Genomic DNA, 21945 nt, shown 5'->3' on the forward strand with positions numbered 1-21945 from the left:
ATAATATTCCACCCATAATCCCCATGTAAAAATAATAATACTCCCATATTCCTTTCAGAAAAAGGTCAAATTTGTTCCTTGGCATCTGTAACCATGATATTCCACCCATAATCCCCATGTAATAATAATAATAATATATATTCCCATATTGTGCCAATCAAAACAGGTAAAATATGGTGTTTGCACATACATGTACCATATTATATCAATATGTTGATTACTTAAAATGTTTCTATTATTTCTATATAATTTACCATGATTCCGTTATAAAACTGTATATATTTCAGCAAGTAAACAGTTAAACATTTGCAGCTTCTTTTTGCAATGTATTCGTTGCAACTTAGTATCAAGAACTACCAGAAAGAACATGCTTTGATTTACCATGAGTGTAAAAAGTATACTGACACCTATTGATAGTGCTGAATATTGCAGCCAATCATCCCATCATCCCATCATCCCCAATATGCTGTTTAGTACGTCCCCAAGCAGAAGAGAAAATTGCCTAGTTAGTTAAAAAGGGAGGTAAACTGTTTTTAGAAACATAAATGAGAAAAGGAAAGTAAAACAAGGAGTAGTTAGATTAAAAACGAAAGAAGGGAGGTATGCAGAAGAGGATAAAAGTCTAGCTGACGGCCTCAATTAATATTTATGTTCAGTTTTACAGATGAAAATAAAGGAAAGGGATCTTGGTTAGGGAAAAAAACAGAGTCATTTGATACCTGTGAGTTTATGGAGGCGGAGGTTCTTCGGTTGTCTAAGGTAAAGACAAATAAGTCAATGGAGCCTGATGGGATACACCCCAAGTTATTAAAAGAGCTTGGTGGTGACCCAGCAAAACCTTTAACGGATTCATTTGACCAATCATTGGTAACGGGAGTCGTCCCAGATGATTGGAAATTAGCAAATCTTGTGCCCATTCACAAGAAAAGCAGTAGGGAGGAGTCTGGCAACTGCAGGCCAGTAAGTCTTACATCTGTAGTGAACTTGGTAGAGGTCAGTACAGTGAAGCATGGGCTAGACATAAGGCTGGGCTAGATATAGGATAAGGCCAGGGACTAAGGAAAGTACTCAGAGGTTGGGCAGACTAGATTGGCCGAATGGTTCTTATCTACCGTCACTTTCTATGTTTCCATGTTTTGTGACACAAAACCTAGCACTGATAGGATGTTGCCATAGAAGCTTAAAAGACTAAAACGTTTCTATGTTTTTTAATGAAGATGAAGCATCACAAGTGAAGAATAAAAGGACGGGTCTGCCAAGGCTTATTTTGCACACCAAGGAGTGCAATTAATGTTTTGTCTGTAACAACACCTTTAGTGTCATAATTAAATGAAAACAGCTCCCAAATCACGTAGATTATGTATCCGGGAACTTTATATCTGTCCTCTATAGAATGAAGTTCTGTATCCAATCTAAGGCCGTCTCATATTTTACATAGTTACTCCTTCACATTGTGTTTCTTTTCCCATTTGGTGAAATCTCATTGGTTGAGGCAGCTTGGAATGAGGAGTGAGGAAAGGAAGCTAAGAGCACGGGCGTAGGAACCGGGGGGGACGGGGGGGATGGATCCCCCCCAGGAAATCATGCGGGGGGGACCGATAATAGGGAAATCCCCCCCAGGGCTGTGTGAGGTGAATGCCGTCTGCGCCCAGCGGCCCGATCAGCAGCTGCAGCGTACAGGACTGGTTGGGGATTTCCCTAACCAGTCCAACATTAAAGTAACACTTACCAGTCACTGAGCGCCGGGCGATGGGATATGACGTTTATATCCCAGCCCCGGCGCTCAGAATAAACAGGTGTGGGCAGCCGCACTGCATTGAGAGTCAGCAGCAAACCAGAGGGCAAAGAGGAAGAGAAAGGTAAGAGATGTGCAAAACGGAGGGGGGGGGGGTCTGATGTGCAAAACGGAGGGGGGGGGGTCTGATGTGCAAAACGGAGGAGGGGGGGGGTCTGATGTGCAAAACGGAGGGGGGGGGTCTGATGTGCAAAACGGAGGGGGGGGGGTCTGATGTGCAAAACGGAGGGGGGGGGGTCTGATGTGCAAAACGGAGGGGGGGGGGTCTGATGTGCAAAACGGAGGGGGGGGGTCTGATGTGCAAAACGGAGGGGGGGGGTCTGATGTGCAAAACGGAGGGGGGGGGGTCTGATGTGCAAAACGGAGGGGGGGGGGTCTGATGTGCAAAACGGAGGGGGGGGGTCTGATGTGCAAAACGGAGGGGGGGGGTCTGATGTGCAAAACGGAGGGGGGGGTCTGATGTGCAAAACGGAGGGGGGGGTCTGATGTGCAAAACGGAGGGGGGGGTCTGATGTGCAAAACGGAGGGGGGGGGTCTGATGTGCAAAACGGAGGGGGGGGGTCTGATGTGCAAAACGGAGGGGGGGGTCTGATGTGCAAAACGAAGGGGGGGGTCTGATGTGCAAAACGGAGGGGGGGGTCTGATGTGCAAAACGGAGGGGGGGTCTGATGTGCAAAACGGAGGGGGGGGTCTGATGTGCAAAACGGAGGGGGGGGTCTGATGTGCAAAACGGAGGGGGGGGGTCTGATGTGCAAAACGGAGGGGGGGTCTGATATGTGTGTGTGCATATACATATGGTGAGGCATGTATATGGGCAATGTTTATGAATGTGTATGGGCACTTGGGCAGGCATATGTGTGTGTATATGTGTGTGTATGGGCACGCGCATATGAGGGCAGTGTATATGTGTATGGGCAGCGTGTATGGGCAGTGTATATGTGTACGTGTGTATGGGCAGTGTATATGTGTACGTGTGTATGGGCAGTGTGTATGTGTACGTCTGTATGGGCAGTGTATATGTGTACGTGTGTATGGGCAGTGTATATGTGTACGTGTGTATGGGCAGTGTATATGTGTACGTCTGTATGGGCAGTGTATATGTGTACGTCTGTATGGGCAGTGTATGTGTACGTGTGTATGGGCTGTGTATATGTGTACGTGTGTATGGGCTGTGTATATGTGTACGTGTGTATGGGCATTGTATATGTGTACGTGTGTATGGGCATTGTATATGTGTACGTGTGTATGGGCATTGTATATGTGTACGTGTGTATGGGCAGTGTATATGTGTACGTGTATATGTGTACGTGTGTATGGGCAGTGTATATGTGTACGTGTGTATGGGCAGTGTATGTGTGTGTATATAAGGAGTGTATTTGTCTTATAGTGTATAGGTCTGTGTAAGTATGTGCAAGGGCAGTGTATATTTATGGGGAGGCGTGTGTGTGTGTGAGCAGTTTATGTATGTTTGGGCAGGCGTGTATAAGAGTAGTGCATATGTGTGAGTATTGGCAAGTGTGTATCTGCAGGCAATTGCAGCGTAGATATCTGTTTTTGTGGGCAGGCATGCGTAAGAGCAGTGCATGTGTGTGTTAAAGGGAAGACAATGATTCCCTGTAACACATGTTTAACTCAGGGGCACCTAGGGTTAAATCCAGGCCTATTTCTGGTTAAAATGAGTGTGTGTGTCACTGTGTGTAGCATTTGGACACTTGGTCTAGGCCATCACTAATACAAAGCGCCACGTGTTAAATCTAGGGGTAGGCAGAGTAAGTGAAGGATGTGTTTGCGTGTCTGGGTGTGATAGCGTATGTTTGTGGGTATGTTATTGTGCACATCTGTTTTTATGGGTATGTTAGTATGTTTCCAGGTGTGTTATAGTGGGCATGTGTCTAGGTATATTAGTGTGGGAATCTTTTGGGGTGTATTATTGTGTGTGTATGTAAGTGTGTGCATGCGTGTGTATGTTATTCAAGTGTTTAAGTGTGTGGATATGTTCCTGTGTGCATGACGTGTTAGGAATCATAGATGGTTCCTTGAATACATCATAGTAGTCTCTGTGGCTGGGTCCAGTGCAGTCCATCTGTGGTTGTAAGATTTTTCTGTTTCTGTGGGAATTTTCTCCCATTCATCTAGTAGAACGTTTTATGAGCTGAAGGTGATAAACCAAGACATTTTGGACAACACTATGCTTCTAACTTTGTGGGAACAGTTTTGGGGAAGGTCCTTTTCTATTCCATCATGACTGTGCCCCAGTGTACAAAACAAGGTCCATAAAGGCATGGTTGCAAAAATTCCCCACAGAAACTCTCCAAAATCTTGTGGAAATCGTTCCCAGAAGAGTGGAAGCTCATTATAGCTGCAAAGGGGGGCCAACTACATATTAATGTGTCTGTATTTATAATGTGATGTCATAAAGTCCCTGTTGGTGAAATGGCCAGGTATACCCTACCAGTAAAAATGCTATCCCCCCCAGATTTTTAGGGGCTCCTACGCCCATGGCTAAGAGGAAGTATTTATGAGGCTGCAAACAAAGGTTGAAAGAAAAATTTCTCCAAACAATTAAACGCGTATGTCATGATTTAAAAAGCTTCGTTGGCAACAGTGTTCCCTTTAAGCCACTATTAACTAAGTACAATGAATGCAGTAAAGCTCCCATAGGTGGCGCTACAACATAAGCCGATCAAAGAGCTTGTATCAGAGGATGAACAGGAGACATCAGTGCCAACGCAGGGCAGAGATCCCAATAACTTTTGGAAGTGATGTGTGATGAATTATTTACTGCCCACAATAACTGAATGCATTTCTTGGGGGCGCTAGAAACCTACAGCCACCCCTCGATTCCCTGTTACAACTTCAACGCAACTACAATGAAGAACCAACAAGGGGCTTCTCATACAAGAAGGACGGGGTTGTCCCTGAATAATACAGAGGGGTTTATTGACTACAGCAGGAGCTGGCAGGAGATTTTGCAGGACAGGTTGAAATCTAGAGATTGTGCTTTATACAGGGCCATCCACCTTGTGAGTAGGCTGCACCTCTCCTATTAACTGTCTCCTTAGTGACTACATCTCATGATAAGACCCATTTGGCCCGTCTGGTCTCCCCATTATTTCTACTGTAAGAACTTAATCAGTCGTTGGTCTCGTCTTGGATTCAGGAGCCATATGTCTATCCCGCGCATGTTTATTCCTTCGCTGTATTAAAGGGACACTCCAGTGTGTTCCAGGGACCACTTTCATAAACAATGCCTATGAAAGTATACTCTCTCGATAGACCCCTGCCACGTGAAAAGGAATTCTGATGCACACGGAACAGAAAATAGCACTGGGGCGAACAAACAGCAAATGCATAATTCTATAATGCATTTCCATAGATGGGGGGTATGTTAATGTTAGGAAGCGATTCCGATCGCTTCCTAAGCAGTTTTAGCCGGACCCCGCCGCGATCTTTGATGATCGGTGCGGCGGCGGCCATTTTTCTTCCGGGGAGGGCTGCCGAGGGCTGCCCTCCCCGGATCCACGGTCAGCCTCACTTGTGAGGCTTCCGTGGATGCTGCAAAGTCGCCGATCGCGGCGAAAACGCCACGATCGCGGCAATGCAGCTATTTAACGGCAGCCCGTACATGTACGGGCATTGTCGTTAACACGTTGCACGGCAACCCCGTACATGTACGGGGATTGTCGTTAAGGGGTTAAGAGGTTGGACTGGAAACAGAATTTGACGGCAGATAAGATCCATTCGGATCCAGAGACCCCGAGCTTAATCGGTCCTTAGTCTTGCCTTAGATTTAAGAGACCACTTCTGCTGGGAGGCTGTTCCATTCATCTACCACTGCCCTTTCAGTAAAGTTCAGCTTCCTAACATTACATCTAAGCCTCCGACCCTCTAGTTTAAGATAACCACCTCTTGTTCTGACTTCTCTCCCCCCTCGTGTGACTTTATTGGAGTTGTGTATCGTGTCCTGGCGTGGAGCCTGCACGCTACACCCCATGCGTTGCGACAAAAACCGGTCTCTGGCAGAGAGTTGTTGGTGAGACATGTCTCCGCCCCCCAGGCGTGTCATTGGGCGGATTCACCATATTTGGCGAGGGCAGAGCCGCAGGAAACATCCTTCTGTGGAAATTCGACGTGTCCGCAGCCACTGGAGAATGCAGTGTTTTCACACGGCGCTTTCCACGCTGCACACACCTCGTCAGGCCAGCCAGCTGCTTTTACCTTTGGACACACAATACTAGTTTATGCTCAAAATTACATAACACGATGATGTCATCATTCTACCCAATATGATCACATGTGGGGCATAAGTGATTGTTTTGGAGGGGGAGGGGCTCCATTTTAAGGTGAAAGGTTCTCTAGGCATTTATATGAAATCAGCCGGTTTCCTGAGGACATGGTAGCAAACCTAAGGCCCACGTCACCTTAAATCTCCTCTAACATACAGACACCCCCGCTTTCATCATTGTGTGTGACACTGGGACAAACCGTCCAAATCTTTATTTATAATGAGAACATTTTACCATTAAGTAGTAACAACTTTAAAAGGCGGAAAAATTATGTCTTCCAATGTCCATATATTTTATAGAAATTTTGTTAATAAAAAGCATGCTTTTTTTGTAAATTTTTCAACGTTGTCTTTCTTCTGCTGCACCTCCTGGACCTAGAAGCCTGTAGTCGTGGAGGGAAGTGTATTTTACCTCAAATTATGTAATTCTCTGCGTACAGTTCCTGAGAAAATACTTTTTTGTTACTAAAAGACACCACTCTGAAAGAATACCACCAACACCGGTCTGTGGAATCAGTCTTGACTCCTATCATCTTTCTATACTCCGCTTGTTTTAACTCAAACCCGCACAGGCTGCGAGCGGGCTGCCCAAAAGCAAGATGGCCGCCGCAGATTCGGGGTTGCGTTTTTCTAACTCTCTCCTCGTTCCTGGATGTAATAAACCCCTTTAATTCGCCGGTCCTTCACAGATTAGACCTAACTAGATCCCTCCTGCTAGGTTCATGTCACAGAATTCAAGCAGCTCCCAGGCCACTGTCTCTTCCTATTTCCACCCTCCCTGCCTGTGACTCCAGCCACATCTCGCGGGATCCGCCGAGGTTTCCGGTGTTGTGAATGTCTCCTCACAGTGGAACATGGCGGCCAGCATCCGCGCCCGCTCCATCCGGCACCTCAGGATACGAGGTAAACCGGTTAGCGCAGCTGCCTAAGGCTAAAAGGGGTGCTGCGCCCCGACCCGCAGGCTGTCATGGAGCACGGGGTGCGGGTAGGGAGGGCGGCAGAGGGCTGGAGGTGTCCCTGTGACCTGGACAAGGCAGCCCAACCCCCCTGTATTGCAAACAGCGGGGGCCTCGGTGCTTACAGGGATTCCCTGAGACGGGGAGAGGCTGGGGGTGCAGCGGGGGAGCGTGGGTGACCCCAACGGCACCCCGAGGGCAGGGAAAGCCGAGGGGCAGATCTGATCACACAGCAGGCTGGAAATGGATGAGTTGTGCCCTTGGCCACAGCCTTTCTCTTCGCTCATTGTGTTTGTTCCCAGGCACATCATATGCCATATTTGAATGTACGTTTACGACGGTTAGTAGGTAACCTGTGGCTCACCAACTATTGATGTGCAGCCCCCATCACCCTCAGCCAGCCAGCGTCACGATGTGTTTATTGACATTCATGCCAGCTGAATTGGCGTATGTTGACAGGCACTTGGGAGATCAGCTGGCTGTATTGTGTGGCCCTCCAGCTCTTGCTGGCTGAGGATAATAGGGGCTATAGGCATGCCATGGCTGCCAAATCCTAAGTGTGGTGAGTTATGATGTGTTTGTGTTTATATCAGACGTGTGTTGTTGTGGGTATTGTGTAATAATAAATAATACGCTTTTGGTTGCAGTCAATGTGTTTTGATAGTACGCTTTGTGTTGCCAAACACATAATAACAGAGGCGTGCTGATTGGCTCGTTATTGATTGCAGAATGGCTTGATGACGTTATGTTTCTACTCCTCGCGTGGATGAGGGTTCTGTGTGGTGTTTAAGTAGTAGTTGTTTGGCCGGCACTTGATAGTATAGTGTGTGGAGGCAGCAGCCCGTATCTTCGCAATGAGGAGATTCTGCCTGGAAAACATGTTTTGGTGGAAGTGGACAGCGCGAGATAACAAAGTAGTGCCCCCTAGTGATGTATTTTCCATACCCGAGTCACCTGGATCAGTAACTTGCTGTACAGCTCGGCTCTCGTTATATATTGTATAGCACCACCGGCTTCTGCAGTGCGTACAGTGGATGGCGAATTAGTAGTTTGGGAGAGAGATTTCATTATGATTGGCAGAGGGTTGTAGATAAGTGAAACCGCCTCCTGTCAGAAATGGTAGGGGCTAATACAGCGGGGGGATTTAAACATGCATGGGATAGGCATAAATATATCCTGAATCTAAGACGAGACCAGCGACTGATTAAGGTTTGAGTCTTTATATCAGGGAAATGGGCAGACTAGACGGTCGAATGTATTTTTTTTCTGCTGTCAAATTCTGTTTAGGTTAAAATAACGTTAAGATATGCACTAGACGTACACTGTCGGATGCCTCGCTGCCGGGGTTTGTACTCTGTTGCTCTTCTTGTGCTATTACTGTATTTAATCAAACTATGCAGTAGCTATTACAGATGAGTGCAGCGATGTGTTAAACGGTAATTATTGTTAAATCCATGAAATAAAACTACTCTGAGCTTCTTTTTTTATTTTTTGCCCATAAGGGTAAATATTGTTGAGGTTTTATGCCTATCCTATGCATGTCCAAATTCCATCACTGTATTAGCTTCTACCACTTTTGCTTGGAGGCTGATCCATTTATCTACCACCCATGCAATGATCTTGGTTTCAGAGTTCATTGCATGGAAGTTGGGATCTGTGTGTTACGATCGATGGTTTTATCTAATTCGTTTCCTCCACCTTCTCGTTCCAGCTTTACACGGACTGTGGGTAATAATCAGAGCGCTATTCGCCGGGTGAAATGCGAGGCCCAGCCCCGTGTTTTTGGTGTTGTCGGCATTATAAACATATAGCCTAACAAACCTGCAATTATATCGACTAAACTCGCATTCAGAATGTCTTAAACCTCTATCGCTCCCGTAATTAGATCTGGAGCCTCGTAACGCCGGTGCCGGTAACATTATGTCCTCTTTTACAGTATTTCTCTCAGTAAACACTCGCCACATTGTGTTGCAATATGTATAAAAAAATAAAATAAAATGGCTTTGTTTCTCTGATTGGAAAAGTGACTCATCCTGTAACCCTGTACATCGATACATTTCCTATCGTTATCTTATCAGCCGTACGGAATCTGCCAGCGCTATATAAGTAAATGGATGTAACTCCTAGTTACGGTTCTATGTCACACATAGAAATATAGGATTGATTCGGCCCGTCTAGCCTGGCCGTTGTTCCCGATGTAGATGCTCAGACCTTAATCGTTCTATGACCTTGTCTTAGATTCAGGGGCTTTATGCATGTTTAAATTCTGTTACTATATTAACCTCTACCACTTCTGCTGGGAGGCAGTTCAATTTATATTCCACCCTCTTTGTGAATAATAAAAAAAAAAAAATGCTTTGACTAGACACACTATGTGGGGAGGTCTGTCTAAAAATCTTGTTCAATTCCTGGTTTCACTTCTTTTATTGGTATCTTTTTTTTTTATACACATTTGTGATTAAACTTCTACATATAATAGAAAAGAGAAAAAAAAGTACGGTATTTATATTGGGGGAGCATAGTGTGTTTACGATTATCCCTCCCCATTTATTTTGTTAAATCTCTGGGTCAGGCAGCCTTCGTAGGGGTGATGAGAAGGGGAGGAAATATATTAGATGGTTATGATATATATATATATATATATTACTTATGTCCTGTTTTCCCATTGTACAGCGCTGCTGAATATGATGGCGCTATATAAACTAAATAAAAACACCCTATGTGTTCTGTTAAGTTTCAGACGGTGTAAACTGATGTGATTACTTCAACAAGATGAGCAATTCATTTTTCTGCAGTATTTACCAATATCCACAGTCTGCTAAAATGTTGGCGTCTTCATAACTATTATGAACCCTGCAGTTACTGACTGGTATGTGTCAGAGTTTGAGAGTTTGAGAGCGGTGGATGTGAGGATTAGCCTTTTAGCAGAAATGGTGAACATTAATGGAATTTCAGCGTGTCTGGGCTGGAAGTAAAGCTAGTGAGAACTTTACAAGACCGGGGACCAAATAAACTCCAGGAGCCGGATCGCCGTAGCTCCTATATCAAGATCCAATATTAGCTGTTCTTGTGCCATTTTACTGATCTCCATGGTGGCTCCACTTTCTGGCTTCAAGAAATATTAAGCTGGCTGCCGGATTTATCTTTTTTTTTTTTGACCCATGGATTTGCGTGTCCCGGTAATATCTCATGCTAAGGGGGTTGATGGTAAGTCTGGTGGTAGCACTAGATGGGGTAAACCTAGCAGCTGGAAGTGGGGAAAGTCATGGATGTGACTTTCCTGTATGTTATTTTATAAAACATCTGAAGACACAGGAGCGTTTTACCAGCTGACAGTTATATGTATTTGTGTTGCAGTTTTGTACATGTATTATTTCTCTGTGATTTGGTGTCTTTCCGGGCAGACCTTTGGTACGCAAAGCCCTTGTACCTGGTGAGATTGGAAAATGTAGATTTGCTCAGATAAGTGAGTGGACGTTGCAGCGTTCACTCAGATACTCGCACTATTTTCTACATCCCCAAAGATTTTCCGGAATAAAAGCTTACGTGCTAAGCAGACTTGGGCCGCAGTGTTCCCTTTCGCTCGTGTCCTGATGCTGTAAGATGCCTCCTAATGGATTCCCTCTGTTGAAATATCGCATGCGTTTGCACGATATGCCTGATTTAACATCTTCGCAATGCTTTACACTAAAATAGAAGCAGAAAAGCTTCTCCGGTAGCACATTCAGCTCCTTAAAATCATCGTGACCCGTTCCTGTTCCAGCCATAGATAAGCCAGGTCCGCACGGGAGATATTTTTCAGGCGACGCACTGGATGTGAGGAAGGAAGGAGAGACCAGAGTCAAGTATGATGCCAAGGCAGTGGACTTGGTCAGTTGGTTGGATGGAGACGTTGCCAACGGTGATAGAGATGTCAGTAGTTGTAGACAGAGGGGATGGAGGGATAGCCATAAACATATAGGGGCCAACAAATGGTCTTACTGGGGTGCTATTTGGTCGAGGCGTTTATAACATGTCAGAGCTAAAACAAGATGTCCGAAACAATGTTAAGGCTCTATTTACTGTATGCCTGCCTCTGGTAGGAGAAACCTTAAATCAATGCACAGTGGCAGGGAATGGCCCTCGGCTTGATTGTTTTCCCCCAGACCCTTTTCTTACACTGATGCCCTTGACAGCGGTGGGGAGCTGGTTTCTGTGTGAGCCGGAGTAATGTTTCTTGTGTATAGCTCTCTACACTCCTGAGTTTTCTGTCCTGCCTTAAAGTTCGTTATTCCAGGGTTACAATAAGCAGGGCTCTGTGTAGGAAGCTGCATGCTGCCCATATTCCGCTATCATGAAGAATGATTGTCGGTAATAAGAATTGTTCACCTAAACATATGCAGGCATGTTTGTATAAAATGTTTTATGTTTGTATCGTACGCAATGCGTTAAATACTTTAAAGGGGAAGTACACTTTTTTTGACTCTTACTTTCAACAGGGTTTGCTTTATTGTAACTGCCTCCCTAAGAGTTAACGATGAAGCCAGTTAATTACCTGCTAAAGTTGTCTTTCCCTTGCTCACCATTGTGTTCAGACCTACGAGGCAGCCTTTTAATTCTTGTGTGGGAGGAGTTCTGTGTAGCCCCACCCAGTTTTCACTGACCTCAACTGTGGCTAAACTTGCCCCTTGCACGGCTAGTCCTGCCAAAAACAATCAATGGGACTTTCACCCCAGTAAACCATTATTACACTGATTGCTATGATGCAGTATTGCATTTTTTAAGTAACCTCCATACTTGCCACCGGCGCTCATCTGACCTCTCTGGGAGCCTGGAAAGTTGGATCTCTTTAAAGACAAGCATTTAGTTAAAAGGTTTAGTTAATAAACCCTTCTCTATCAGTCCTATTTTATTTGTCGGCTTAAGGTTTGCTATGTGCCCTTTTGTGAAGTTCTTCTTTTTCTTTTTCAGGTCGGAATGACAGCGGGGAGGAGAACGTTCCTTTAGATCTCAGCAGAGGTAATTGTTTACCAGCCAGAATCTAGCGCTGTGTAATAAAATCCGTTTCTGCATATTCTTTGCTTTGTACACGTGGTTAAAATATTTCATTATTAGTCTAGATACCGTAGTGTCTTGTCAATAACTGTTCGGTCTGCTCTAGTCATCCCTGTCTGTCGTTGCTGGGATCGCTGGCCTACCTTCTACCTTGTTCTTATTCATTTTTGTAAATTTTGTCAGCCTCTTTAAAATATTGATGTTTCCTGTCGGAACGGCTTCCGTGGTGCTGTGAATGGTTATTATAAATGATCGGTGTTTAACCCCTTCAGGACCGGCATTGGCAAACTCTTCCCTTGAAGTCCGCATTTTTTTTTTTAATATTTAAATTCTGTGCTCGTGATTCGCTGCAAAGCGATCACGTGCACGGAATTGAGGGGGAGTGGCTGCTACGGATCGCTGGGGACACCCAGCGGTCAGTAGCAGCCGCCCCTCGCGATCCCAGCGTTCATAGCGACCCTGGATCGCGCATCATCGATGACGTACCTGATATGTCCTGGTGACCTTTGACCTGGAAGTACCAGGTACGTCATTATACATAACCAAGAAACTTCTGCTTTCAATGTACGGCGTAAACAGCATTCTGGGTCCGTTCTGCTGATGGTTTTTTATTCGGTTTTACTTGAAAGTTACCCCTTTGCTAAATGTATAATGCTGTGGACGCATGCAGCAGTGTGTCTCACATTATTTAATGTACAGTTTAGAGAAAAAGCATGAGGAGCGAACCAAAAAATTGTAAATTGCGAATTTTACAAATTCTACTAAATGTGTGAGGCGTCTGCAGAGATCCGTTAAATTGTCCGTATTGTTTTACTGGGATGCCTTTAGTTACTGATGTCTAGCTGCAGGTTATTTTTACAGCACCGTGATGTGATGCTCTGCAGCGCTGTTGATGCAATTTACAGATTTGTGCACCAAATTTGGTCGGTGTGGATTCTTTCGTGAATGTGTTTTGTGGATCACTCAGATCACTTAAAATCTTGAAACATTACTAATGTTACAAAAGTGAATGATTTCCTAATTTCTGCCATATTTAGATCCATTCGTGTATCTCTGTCCTTACATACGGCACGTAGAGTGTGCAGCTAAGCAACGGACTCGCTCCAGTCTGTTACTACCTGCCGCTATGCCATTCCTAACCGTCTAATAAAATCTTCATCGATCGATCGATATCTTAAGCTGCTGGGTCTCTAGTTTTAGGCGGCAATATCTTGTTCTAATCTCCTGTTCTGCTGTTTTGATATTCTTTAACCCGGACATATATTTTAATGTTTATATCACATCCTCATCCTGTAAATCCTTTGGCCTTTCCTGAAAGCTTTTATATTTCTTTAAACCATGCATTATTTACTATTATCACTTCAAGTTCTTCTAGGAATACTTATGTCCTTCTGCTTTCCATTACTATATGGACCATTGACCGTTCTCCTTTTTGTTACTATTTCCTCTCGCCGTACAGCTCTGCATCATGTTTGATCCCTCTTTCTAAATTTGTTTAACAAGACAGTGTATTTGGATAGGAATTAGTCTTGCATGCAGTTCCATGATATTTAAACACACTTTTCCACTTGGACAAAACATTAATTGTGTTCTCTAGTATGTTAAGCAAATAAACGTCAGCATGTCATCGTGTTCCTTTCTCTGAAGCTTTAAAAACAACACAAACCTTAAGTCTCTGAGCTTTTATGGCAAAAACCTATTGACACCTGATGTTATGTCACATGACTAGTGTTCCTATCCAGAATCACGAATGGCATATATTTACCCGGTTAAAAGATCTTTGCAGCCAATAATTACAGACGTTATCGGCAGAGTAAACAGCGCTGTGAAAAACGTATTTGCCCCTCTAAGATGTCTTCTATTTTTCCTTATTTGTCACGTTTAAATTGGGCCTAATTTCAAAATAGGACAAAAACAACGTGAGTAAACACACAATGCAGCTTTTAAGATTTCATTTGGCATGTTGAAGGCATTTAATCAAACCTATATCACCCTTATGAAAAAAATAATTGCCCCCCTAAACCTAATAACTGGTTTTTCCACCCTTGGCGGCAACAAATGCTTTGGATAACTGGCAATGAGTCATTGCTGTGGAGGAATTTTGGCCTCTCTTTTTGACAGAAGTTTTAATTCAACCCCATTGGAGAGCTTTCCACAAGAACTACATTTTAAGGTGCCACCACAGCATCCCAATCGGGGACAAGGACTTTGCTTAGGCCGCTCCAGAACCTTCGTTTTGTTTCTTTTGAGCCATTCAGAGGTGGACTTGCTTGTGTGCTTCAGATCGTTGTCCTGCTGCGTAGCTTTACCGTGTTTAAGCTTTAGGTGACAAACTGACGGCCGGACATTGTCCTTCGGGATTTTCTGTTAGAGAGCAGAATTCATGGTCCCATCAAAGCCCGCTGAACTGATCCAAATGATACCAACCTGCATCATGTACTCCTCCTCTGTGTTACAGCAATACAGTTTATATTTTATATTTTTATTGGGCGTACTTTGCCTTTTTTTGGAAGAATGCATATTTTCACAACTTAGATCTCCAACATCTCAAAATATTGTTGATGGTGATCTGTGTTTTTTTTATTTTTTTCTTAAGCCCATTTTATTATTTTGGTTACTATCCTCATCTTTCCTGGCCACGTGCAGTAAAGTGGAGTAGTAAGTCTCCCGTATATGTTCTTGTGACTCTGTAGTAGTTAATCTATGTGCCTTAGTGTCAGACTTGGATCTGAGTTCTAAGTGAATGGATTGTATTGTGGTTGAAGCGACGTTGCTTTTTACCCCGAGCGTCTCCGGGATGAGTCATGATTTTATCGAACGAGGCGTATCTACATCCCGGTCAGCTGTGGCTTCTTGATTAACCGTGTAACCACATCAACCAGCCACACACAATGTCAATTAGCTGTGCTGCGCGCGGGGATTAGAGCCTGCTAACTGATGTCCAGAGCTGTCTTGTGACAAGAAGGGAATGCAGTTTGTGTTCCTTGGGATATACATGACAGGGTTCTTAAGTTATTCCAGTCCCCGTGTGACTGCGGCGGCAGTAAAAGGATATATTCAAAGGACTCGGATCTCTTGTTTGTTGAGTGGAAAGGACACATTAACTGAGGTCATTTCCACACCCCATTCAGGGCAGTTTTCGCAACAGCTAACAGAATTTGTACTTTCCGCTGTGTATCACAGTTGTGTCCCGTCAACACTGTCCTTGCCGTGACTTTGCAACGTTAGTCTGCTCATTTTATTAGCATGTTACAGTATTTATTTAACCCATTTCTAGGTTAAATATGAAAAAAGTGACTGGATGAAAGTTTGAAAAGGGATCGAATCACTGTAGCGCCTTTTATGGACCATTTCCAGAGTTTCATAATGATAGAAACTTTCTGTATCATTTAAAAATATATTAAATTTAAACCTCTGAATCAAACCTTTACATGTATTTAAATTTCACCCCAGAACTCTGCCATCCCGTACAAGATTCTCTGTGTGCCGCTCGCTTGCTTCTGCATCTCTCAATAATTAAACAGTTTGCTTTTGCTTGTGCCCCTGTAATTTATTTTTATTTTATTTCTGTGGCCCCAAATGTAGATCGTTAATGAAGATGCCGGTTATTGCAACTGCGAGTTTGTGTATGCAAAAACCAAGGGAGAGTTTTATATATATATATATATATAATATAATAGGGAAGGTGAGATACATTTAGGATATAACAGGCATTCTCACTCTTATGTCATCAAACCAAAACGGGGCTTTACCGATATGCATGTTTTTTTTCTGTTTTTGTTTTTTTAAGAATTAAAACCCAAAGCTGTTTTCTCTGTGCTTGGTTAAAAAAAGTCATAGTTTTTCCACAATAAATACATATTTGCATTCACAGCTTGAGTGTCTCGCTCATGGTACCGCACTGTGGTTTCCACATACCGACGATGTATGTTCCCCAAGAATAAGTGACAAAGCAGTTCTTAGAAATGTAGGGCGATGCGCTGAACGTTCTTGTCCCTGTAAGAGTCTCCAGCTGCAGCTTTACACCAAACCACCGCTGCTCGGGTTCAAGGCGATGCGAGAGCGAATGCTTGCTTTGCTCACTTGTTTGCGGTTTTCATAGAGCATTTGGGTAAAGTGTTTCCCAGCTAAAGCGTTTTTCACATCTAAAGTTTAGGAAATAAGTAACTAAAACTCGGCTGCCTTTCAAATACTTGCCTTGCACTCTGATCATCAAGTCATTGTTCGCAGGACAGAGATGACTTGAGGATCAATTTGTCAGGGAAGTGTGCAGGATTGATGTTTGGAGGGTTCTTGGTGCTGAGGAATTCTCTACATTAAAGCTCAGTTTGAGCCGAAATCTTCTTGCGATTTTTGATTTTGTTCGTCTTTTTGGTGCTCCATCAAGTTACTTCACTCTGTACCACCACAATTTCCAGTCCTACCCGTGTGCGTGTAGCTAGCTTGTGTTTGGATTATGTGCCTTTGCCGGGTGTTTGGCAGAATTTGTACCCGTCCTACATTAGCCCAAAGTGATAACTCTTTTGCCTCATCTTGCCTCCAGCCAAGCCGCCTTTATTGAACTAACCTCTTCTTTCCAGTCATTCCATTAATGGCATCATTAGCTTCTGCTGCACCATATATTGTTCTTAATCCTACAACAGAGCTGGTGGCGCAGGCAGCAAAGGTCACAATACGAGTGTGTTTAGAGTGGCTTCATGCAAATGAAGTGGCGGATGCATGATTAAGACAGTCTGTCTATTTACAACAGGCACTGTTATAAGAAATCAGAGTCTTTGTCTAGTAGTTTGAGCTAACAGAACACTAGAACACGCACAAATAGCTAATATGCAGCTTTATAAAAATATATTATGCAAGAACTACAGTTGTAAAAACACAGCATCATATTAAGTTTTTATGAACTTTATTAATGGCCTAAGTAGATAATCTTAACTAATACTAACTAGCAATAACGAACTAATGTTAATTCTCATTACAACAATGCATCAAAAACAAAAGATCCATGCACAATGACGGTTGAGGGTTGGCCTGTAGACCGCAAGTGCAGACCTTCCTGGGTCACTGGCAAACAACCGGTGATCGGGTCATTGGAAATTTAGTTTGTCTTTTGTTTTTTTTATTCCTCCCCCATTTACAGCCATCTCCGCTTTAGAGTTTGTGGTGTGGGGAGTTTCCTTTGTTGTAATGAGCTCTCCTTGGCATTAAAAACCAGGTTAACAATTGAGACCTTCTTCCTGCTGGGATCTTGGTGGGACTGACCACTCTGAATTTTAGGAAGATTGGCCTTAGCAGTTTGGGACACCTTCTCTTGGGCGTAAGTCTTTTGTGGTGGGCCCATTGGCTTGGCGAGTGCGCTCAAACATTTATCCACGGTGATGAGCTGCTTCCTCCTTACGGTGTCATCTTTGGCCTGCAAGCACTGTTTTGTGTCCTTTGAGGCAATTCTTTCGTTCACCGACTTGAGTACCTTCTTTTTGGACATCACCTTATTAGCTGGGCCCTGATGGCCAGGGGCCCCGTCAGAATCCGAGCTATCTGATTCATCAGTGCTGTCATCCAGATCAGGCAGGTGTAAAAATGATCTGGTTGCACTGCTGTGGCGTCGACCTTTACTCTGCTTCAAGATCTCCTCCACTTCCGCCCTTTTCTTTGGATCACAATACTCCAACAATGTAGTGCAGAAATGATGTCCCACGGACTCCAGGTCTTTGGTGCTAAAATGGGTCCCACATCTTTTTCCCAGCGTGGATCCACAGTACGTGGACTCCATAGTGTAGCTATTCCTTACCCCCATTCTCCACACAGCCACGCGGCCTGTGCCCTCCTTGCTTTTCTTCACTTTAAACTTGCAGTCTACATAAGAAAACTTTTCTGGACAGTTCTTGGCAAACATGAGTGGGAAAACCCGCTCGCCAAAGTTGTCCACTGCAGACTGACCACGTTTGGCAGAGCAGCCATATATAAAGGTGTTCTGTTTTCTGCTGTGCCCGTGAAGATCACAATACAAGAGGACCTTCCGTTCATCCTTCACACGCTGGATCATGTTGCGGGTAAACCATATTGATGGAGCAGACTCCTTCAACTTGCTCTTATATAACCGGTTTAAGTCCTGACCAGCAAGAGAGCAGCGGTGGTTTCCCACAATCACTCCATCTGGATTCAGCATGGGCACAACCTTAAAGACAAAGGTGTCTCGCAGGCGACAAGCATCTTTATGGGAACTCAGAATAAAATCCAAGAACCCTTTCATTACCCATGAGCTGTTGGTCTCTCCCGGATGAACTCTGGCTGTTACAATAACAGCTTTTTTCTTCCTCCATTCTGTGGCTGTGGTGGTAGGGTTTGTGATGGTCAACTCGTACACCTTGTTACCAGCTAAGGACTGGCAGAGTACCCGGATGTTACAGTACTTGGTCTTTTTTGGGTCTTTGGCGATCCTGGCCAAGTAGTCCTGAAGGTTAGAATAGGTGTACGGGTAGCTGTATGCAAAATAGCAGGTGTCCATGTCATGTGGGAACATGAAGGTCCATGAAACAGAATAGTAGGAACTCTCGTACTGCCTCAAGTTGTTATTGTAGTACTTGATGTCGTCACCAACTCTGTGCCAGCCAATGCGGTGGGTTTTGGCTTCCGTTTCAGAATACATGAGGGGCCGCATGCCTTGGCTGTAAAGGCTATCGGGCTTCCTGAAGTTGACAATAGTGAAGCGATATGGCACGTTGGCTCGTGTGTTTGTCACTCTGAAGTAAAACCACTGAGTGTGACGCTCGGTGTACAGGTCGGTACGGAGAGTTATCTGGTAGTCATATTCACCAGTCTGGACCACCTTCTGGAGATTCCCACTCTCAAAACGTGCTTCAAAAGCCAACGTGTTCCCAAGGTCTCTGCAGCTCTCAGGTATAACGTCCTTCAAGGGGCAATTCCCCCCTGCTTTCGAGGCTGTGTAGCAGGGTTCCTTGTCTCCTTTATTTGCAAGATAGACCACCCTGCCTGCCGTGGAACAGACACATGGTGATTCTTTCTTTCGCCCAGTGGCCTGGTACATGGGCTCTGGAATGGAGGGACTCCAGTTGATATGTTGAACTTTCTCCTGGAGCACCTCACATTCTTCAGGCCATCTCGGCAGTTGATGAAAGCTGTCAGATGGCACCCCATAGAGATCCCTTTGTCCCTTTAGTCGGGCAGATCGTTTGGCAGACTGGTCATCCAACATAGTCTGGGGGATCCTTTTGATAGGGGGCTTGTAAACGTTTTTTCCTTCAATAGCAAGATGGGTCATCTTGCCTTTTGTGGACTCCACGCGCGGTGGGTCTCTACGTCGCATTTTGGCCTTGTACAGAGGCTCTGGAATAGAGAGACTTCGCTTTGGGACACCTCACAATGCCCCTCAGATACGCCTCCTTCCCGTTGAGGATCCGCTTCCTTCTCCTCCCTCAGACACTCCTCTTTCTGCTGCCTCTGCTGCTTTCAGCCTGATGTCACAATGTAGCTGCAGTGATGTCGCAATGGGTACAACGTAACCATGGCAACCTAAAGGTTGATGTACACATTCTTGTGTGTATGTGTTTGTTTATATCTATATATATATATCTATATCTATCTATATATATATTTATTATAGTGTGTGGTTAACCGTCTTCTGCCAAGCATTTACCTAGATGGATTCTACAGACCCTCCCATTCATTTGGAAACTGGACCACATGAAAAGGTTTTAAAAATAGAAAATACAATCTGATCAATAAATGGATATTTATGCTCTCGAATTAACATCCCTTTGCTGCCATTTCAAATTTTTTTAATCTCAACTGAATCTTGTTTTTTTAATGCATTATGCAGACCTTTGCCCAGCAATAAACTGCCTTTTTTTAAGGTATGTTTTTGTAATGTAACCGCTTTTTTTTTTGTTTGTTACAGAACCTAGTGATAACTTGAGAGAAATACTACAGAATGTGGCCAAACTTCATGGAGTCTCCAACATGCGAAAGCTGGGCCATCTGAACAATTTTATTAAGGTAAATATCTTATTTTCCTTTTCCATAATGTCCTTGTGCAATTTCTATGAATTGTGCTTAAATCTGTTTATCCCACTGAATTGTAAAGATGGGTTATCTAGTAGAAACCAGCTGAAGTAAAAATGTGTACTTTATGTGATTTTATTTATATATATATATATATATATATATATATAAAATCTCCCATAATGTATTGGCGTGAAAGCTTTCAAGCTATCAGAATCAGAGTATATATGAAACTTCCTGTAGCCAGTAAATACAGTGAAAACGTATTCAGACCCCTCACCGGTTCTCTCGCGTTACTGAATTATACCAAGCAGCTCCGTCCTACTGAAATGTATTGGATTGGAAAGAGATTAATGTTCATGTTAAATAGTAGTCTGTAAACCAGTTGATTTTTTTTATTTTTAAATGGTTGGTTAATTAAGAAGATGGAAAAAACAATAACTATCTAGTGAATTTAGGCTGTTAGGAAATATCATTTTATCCAACATGAAAATATCTGGGTTATAAATGAATTATATTACGGTAAACCCACAGTGTTAGTTTTTATTTTACTTGTGAACTGTACGAACGTTCAGAGTGGAAACTGTTTGCTGAGGTGCGCTTCCATTTTTATGAAACTCTTAAAGGGCAAGTCCCATGGAGAGAACCATTTTCTCTGTGAGCGTTAAATACAGTCCATGCTGCAGTTTCTCCTTGTAGAGGCTCATGCTGCAGTTTCTCTTTGTAGAGGCTCGTGCCCCTTTAAGTGCCAGTTGTGGGCTGAATGCTCAGCGACTGGTTTGCAGTAAGGGGCATGTTATGTAACTGTGACGCTTGGAATTAAAGGAATAAGTGTCTGACATGCATGACCTTATTCTGAGATGCCGTAGTCTGTTCACATCTCGTAGGTCACTGTTTGATCAGCGCTTTGTTGGATATTCTTCTTGGCTGTACGTGGCGTTTGCTGGTGTTCTGTTTCAAAGAAATGTTACATCTCTGCTTATCTCTTCTTTCCTTTGGTTTTATTCGATGTTTTGTTTGTGGTTCTGTAGAAAGATATCTGCTTATTCTGAAAATGAGCTTAGTCATTTAAAGCTTTCAGTATAAGCCAGCTCTGCCAGCGAGAAAACTTTAAAAGTTGATGTGGTTTATAAGCTATCTTTGCAACTGTGTATTTCTGTAAGCTGTTACTCTGTACGCCATCCTAGCGGTAAGTAACGAGCCGGGAGGTTGTCGACCTACCTTTTTATATTAATACAGTCATGACACCATTGTGGCATCTGTAGATCAAGGGTGTCTGCAAAGCAATTTGTTACTTTCCCTGACCTGGTTCGGTGATTGTGCGGCTGCCAGGGATTAATAATTAGTTGCATTTAGTCATGAACTACAAGTGTTATCTTTATCCCGAACTTAAGCCTCGTCCGCTGCTACAAATGGGAAGACATAACATTTACTACCCATAAACTAGAGTCTGTAATTACGGCGTGCACAGCTGGTTTTATTGTATCCAACGTTAACAAGCTGCTGGATGTCTATATGTGACCTTACACATCTACTTCTGGAACCTGATCGCCCCGGAGTGATGAAGTGTAGACGCCTAGAGATTCCTCCTGCATGGTTGACGGCGTTTCTAGCACTTTTATATCTCAAATCCGTTCTGTCTAGCTCTGTGTATGTGGTGCACTACTGCTGATGATATTTCTGGACATCAGAAATAAAAGAAAAGAAAAAAAAAAAAGCTGCGTTTCATCAGCTACGATAGATAATAAACTGATAATAAATAATAGATAATAAAGCGCACAAACTATTCCAGTAGTTTCAGTTTTATTGTGGTATTAATGTTTGTTGTTAGTCTAGTCTGTGATCGCAGTGAGGAG

At 43.6% G+C, this 21945-nt stretch overlaps 2 protein-coding genes across 2 annotated transcripts in view; one reads left to right on the plus strand and one right to left on the minus strand.

The window, feature by feature from the left end:
* Window positions 1-6909: 6909 nt before the first annotated feature.
* The window catches only part of RICTOR (RPTOR independent companion of MTOR complex 2), a 52916-nt gene continuing 37880 nt past the window's right edge, over window positions 6910-21945 (plus strand). Inside the window, exons 1-3 of the mRNA XM_053448108.1 lie at window positions 6910-6983; window positions 11987-12034; window positions 19986-20083. Of these exons, the coding sequence (XP_053304083.1) occupies window positions 6935-6983; window positions 11987-12034; window positions 19986-20083 (195 nt within the window). The 5' untranslated portion in view covers window positions 6910-6934. The remainder of the gene's footprint in view (window positions 6984-11986; window positions 12035-19985; window positions 20084-21945) is intronic.
* On the minus strand, window positions 17202-19394 carry LOC128497634 (cytosolic carboxypeptidase 3-like). Its single transcript, XM_053467800.1, has one exon. The coding sequence runs from the start codon at window positions 19392-19394 to the stop codon at window positions 17202-17204; it is 2193 nt and encodes a 730-aa protein (XP_053323775.1).

This window comes from Spea bombifrons, chromosome 1 (genome assembly GCF_027358695.1).
Source record: "Spea bombifrons isolate aSpeBom1 chromosome 1, aSpeBom1.2.pri, whole genome shotgun sequence".
In the NCBI taxonomy this organism is placed as follows: Eukaryota; Metazoa; Chordata; class Amphibia; order Anura; family Pelobatidae; genus Spea; species Spea bombifrons.

Bases quoted from the DNA above. Each gene is read 5' to 3' on its own strand.
- LOC128497634 (XM_053467800.1), bottom strand. From the start codon at position 19,394: ATGCGACGTAGAGACCCACCGCGCGTGGAGTCCACAAAAGGCAAGATG.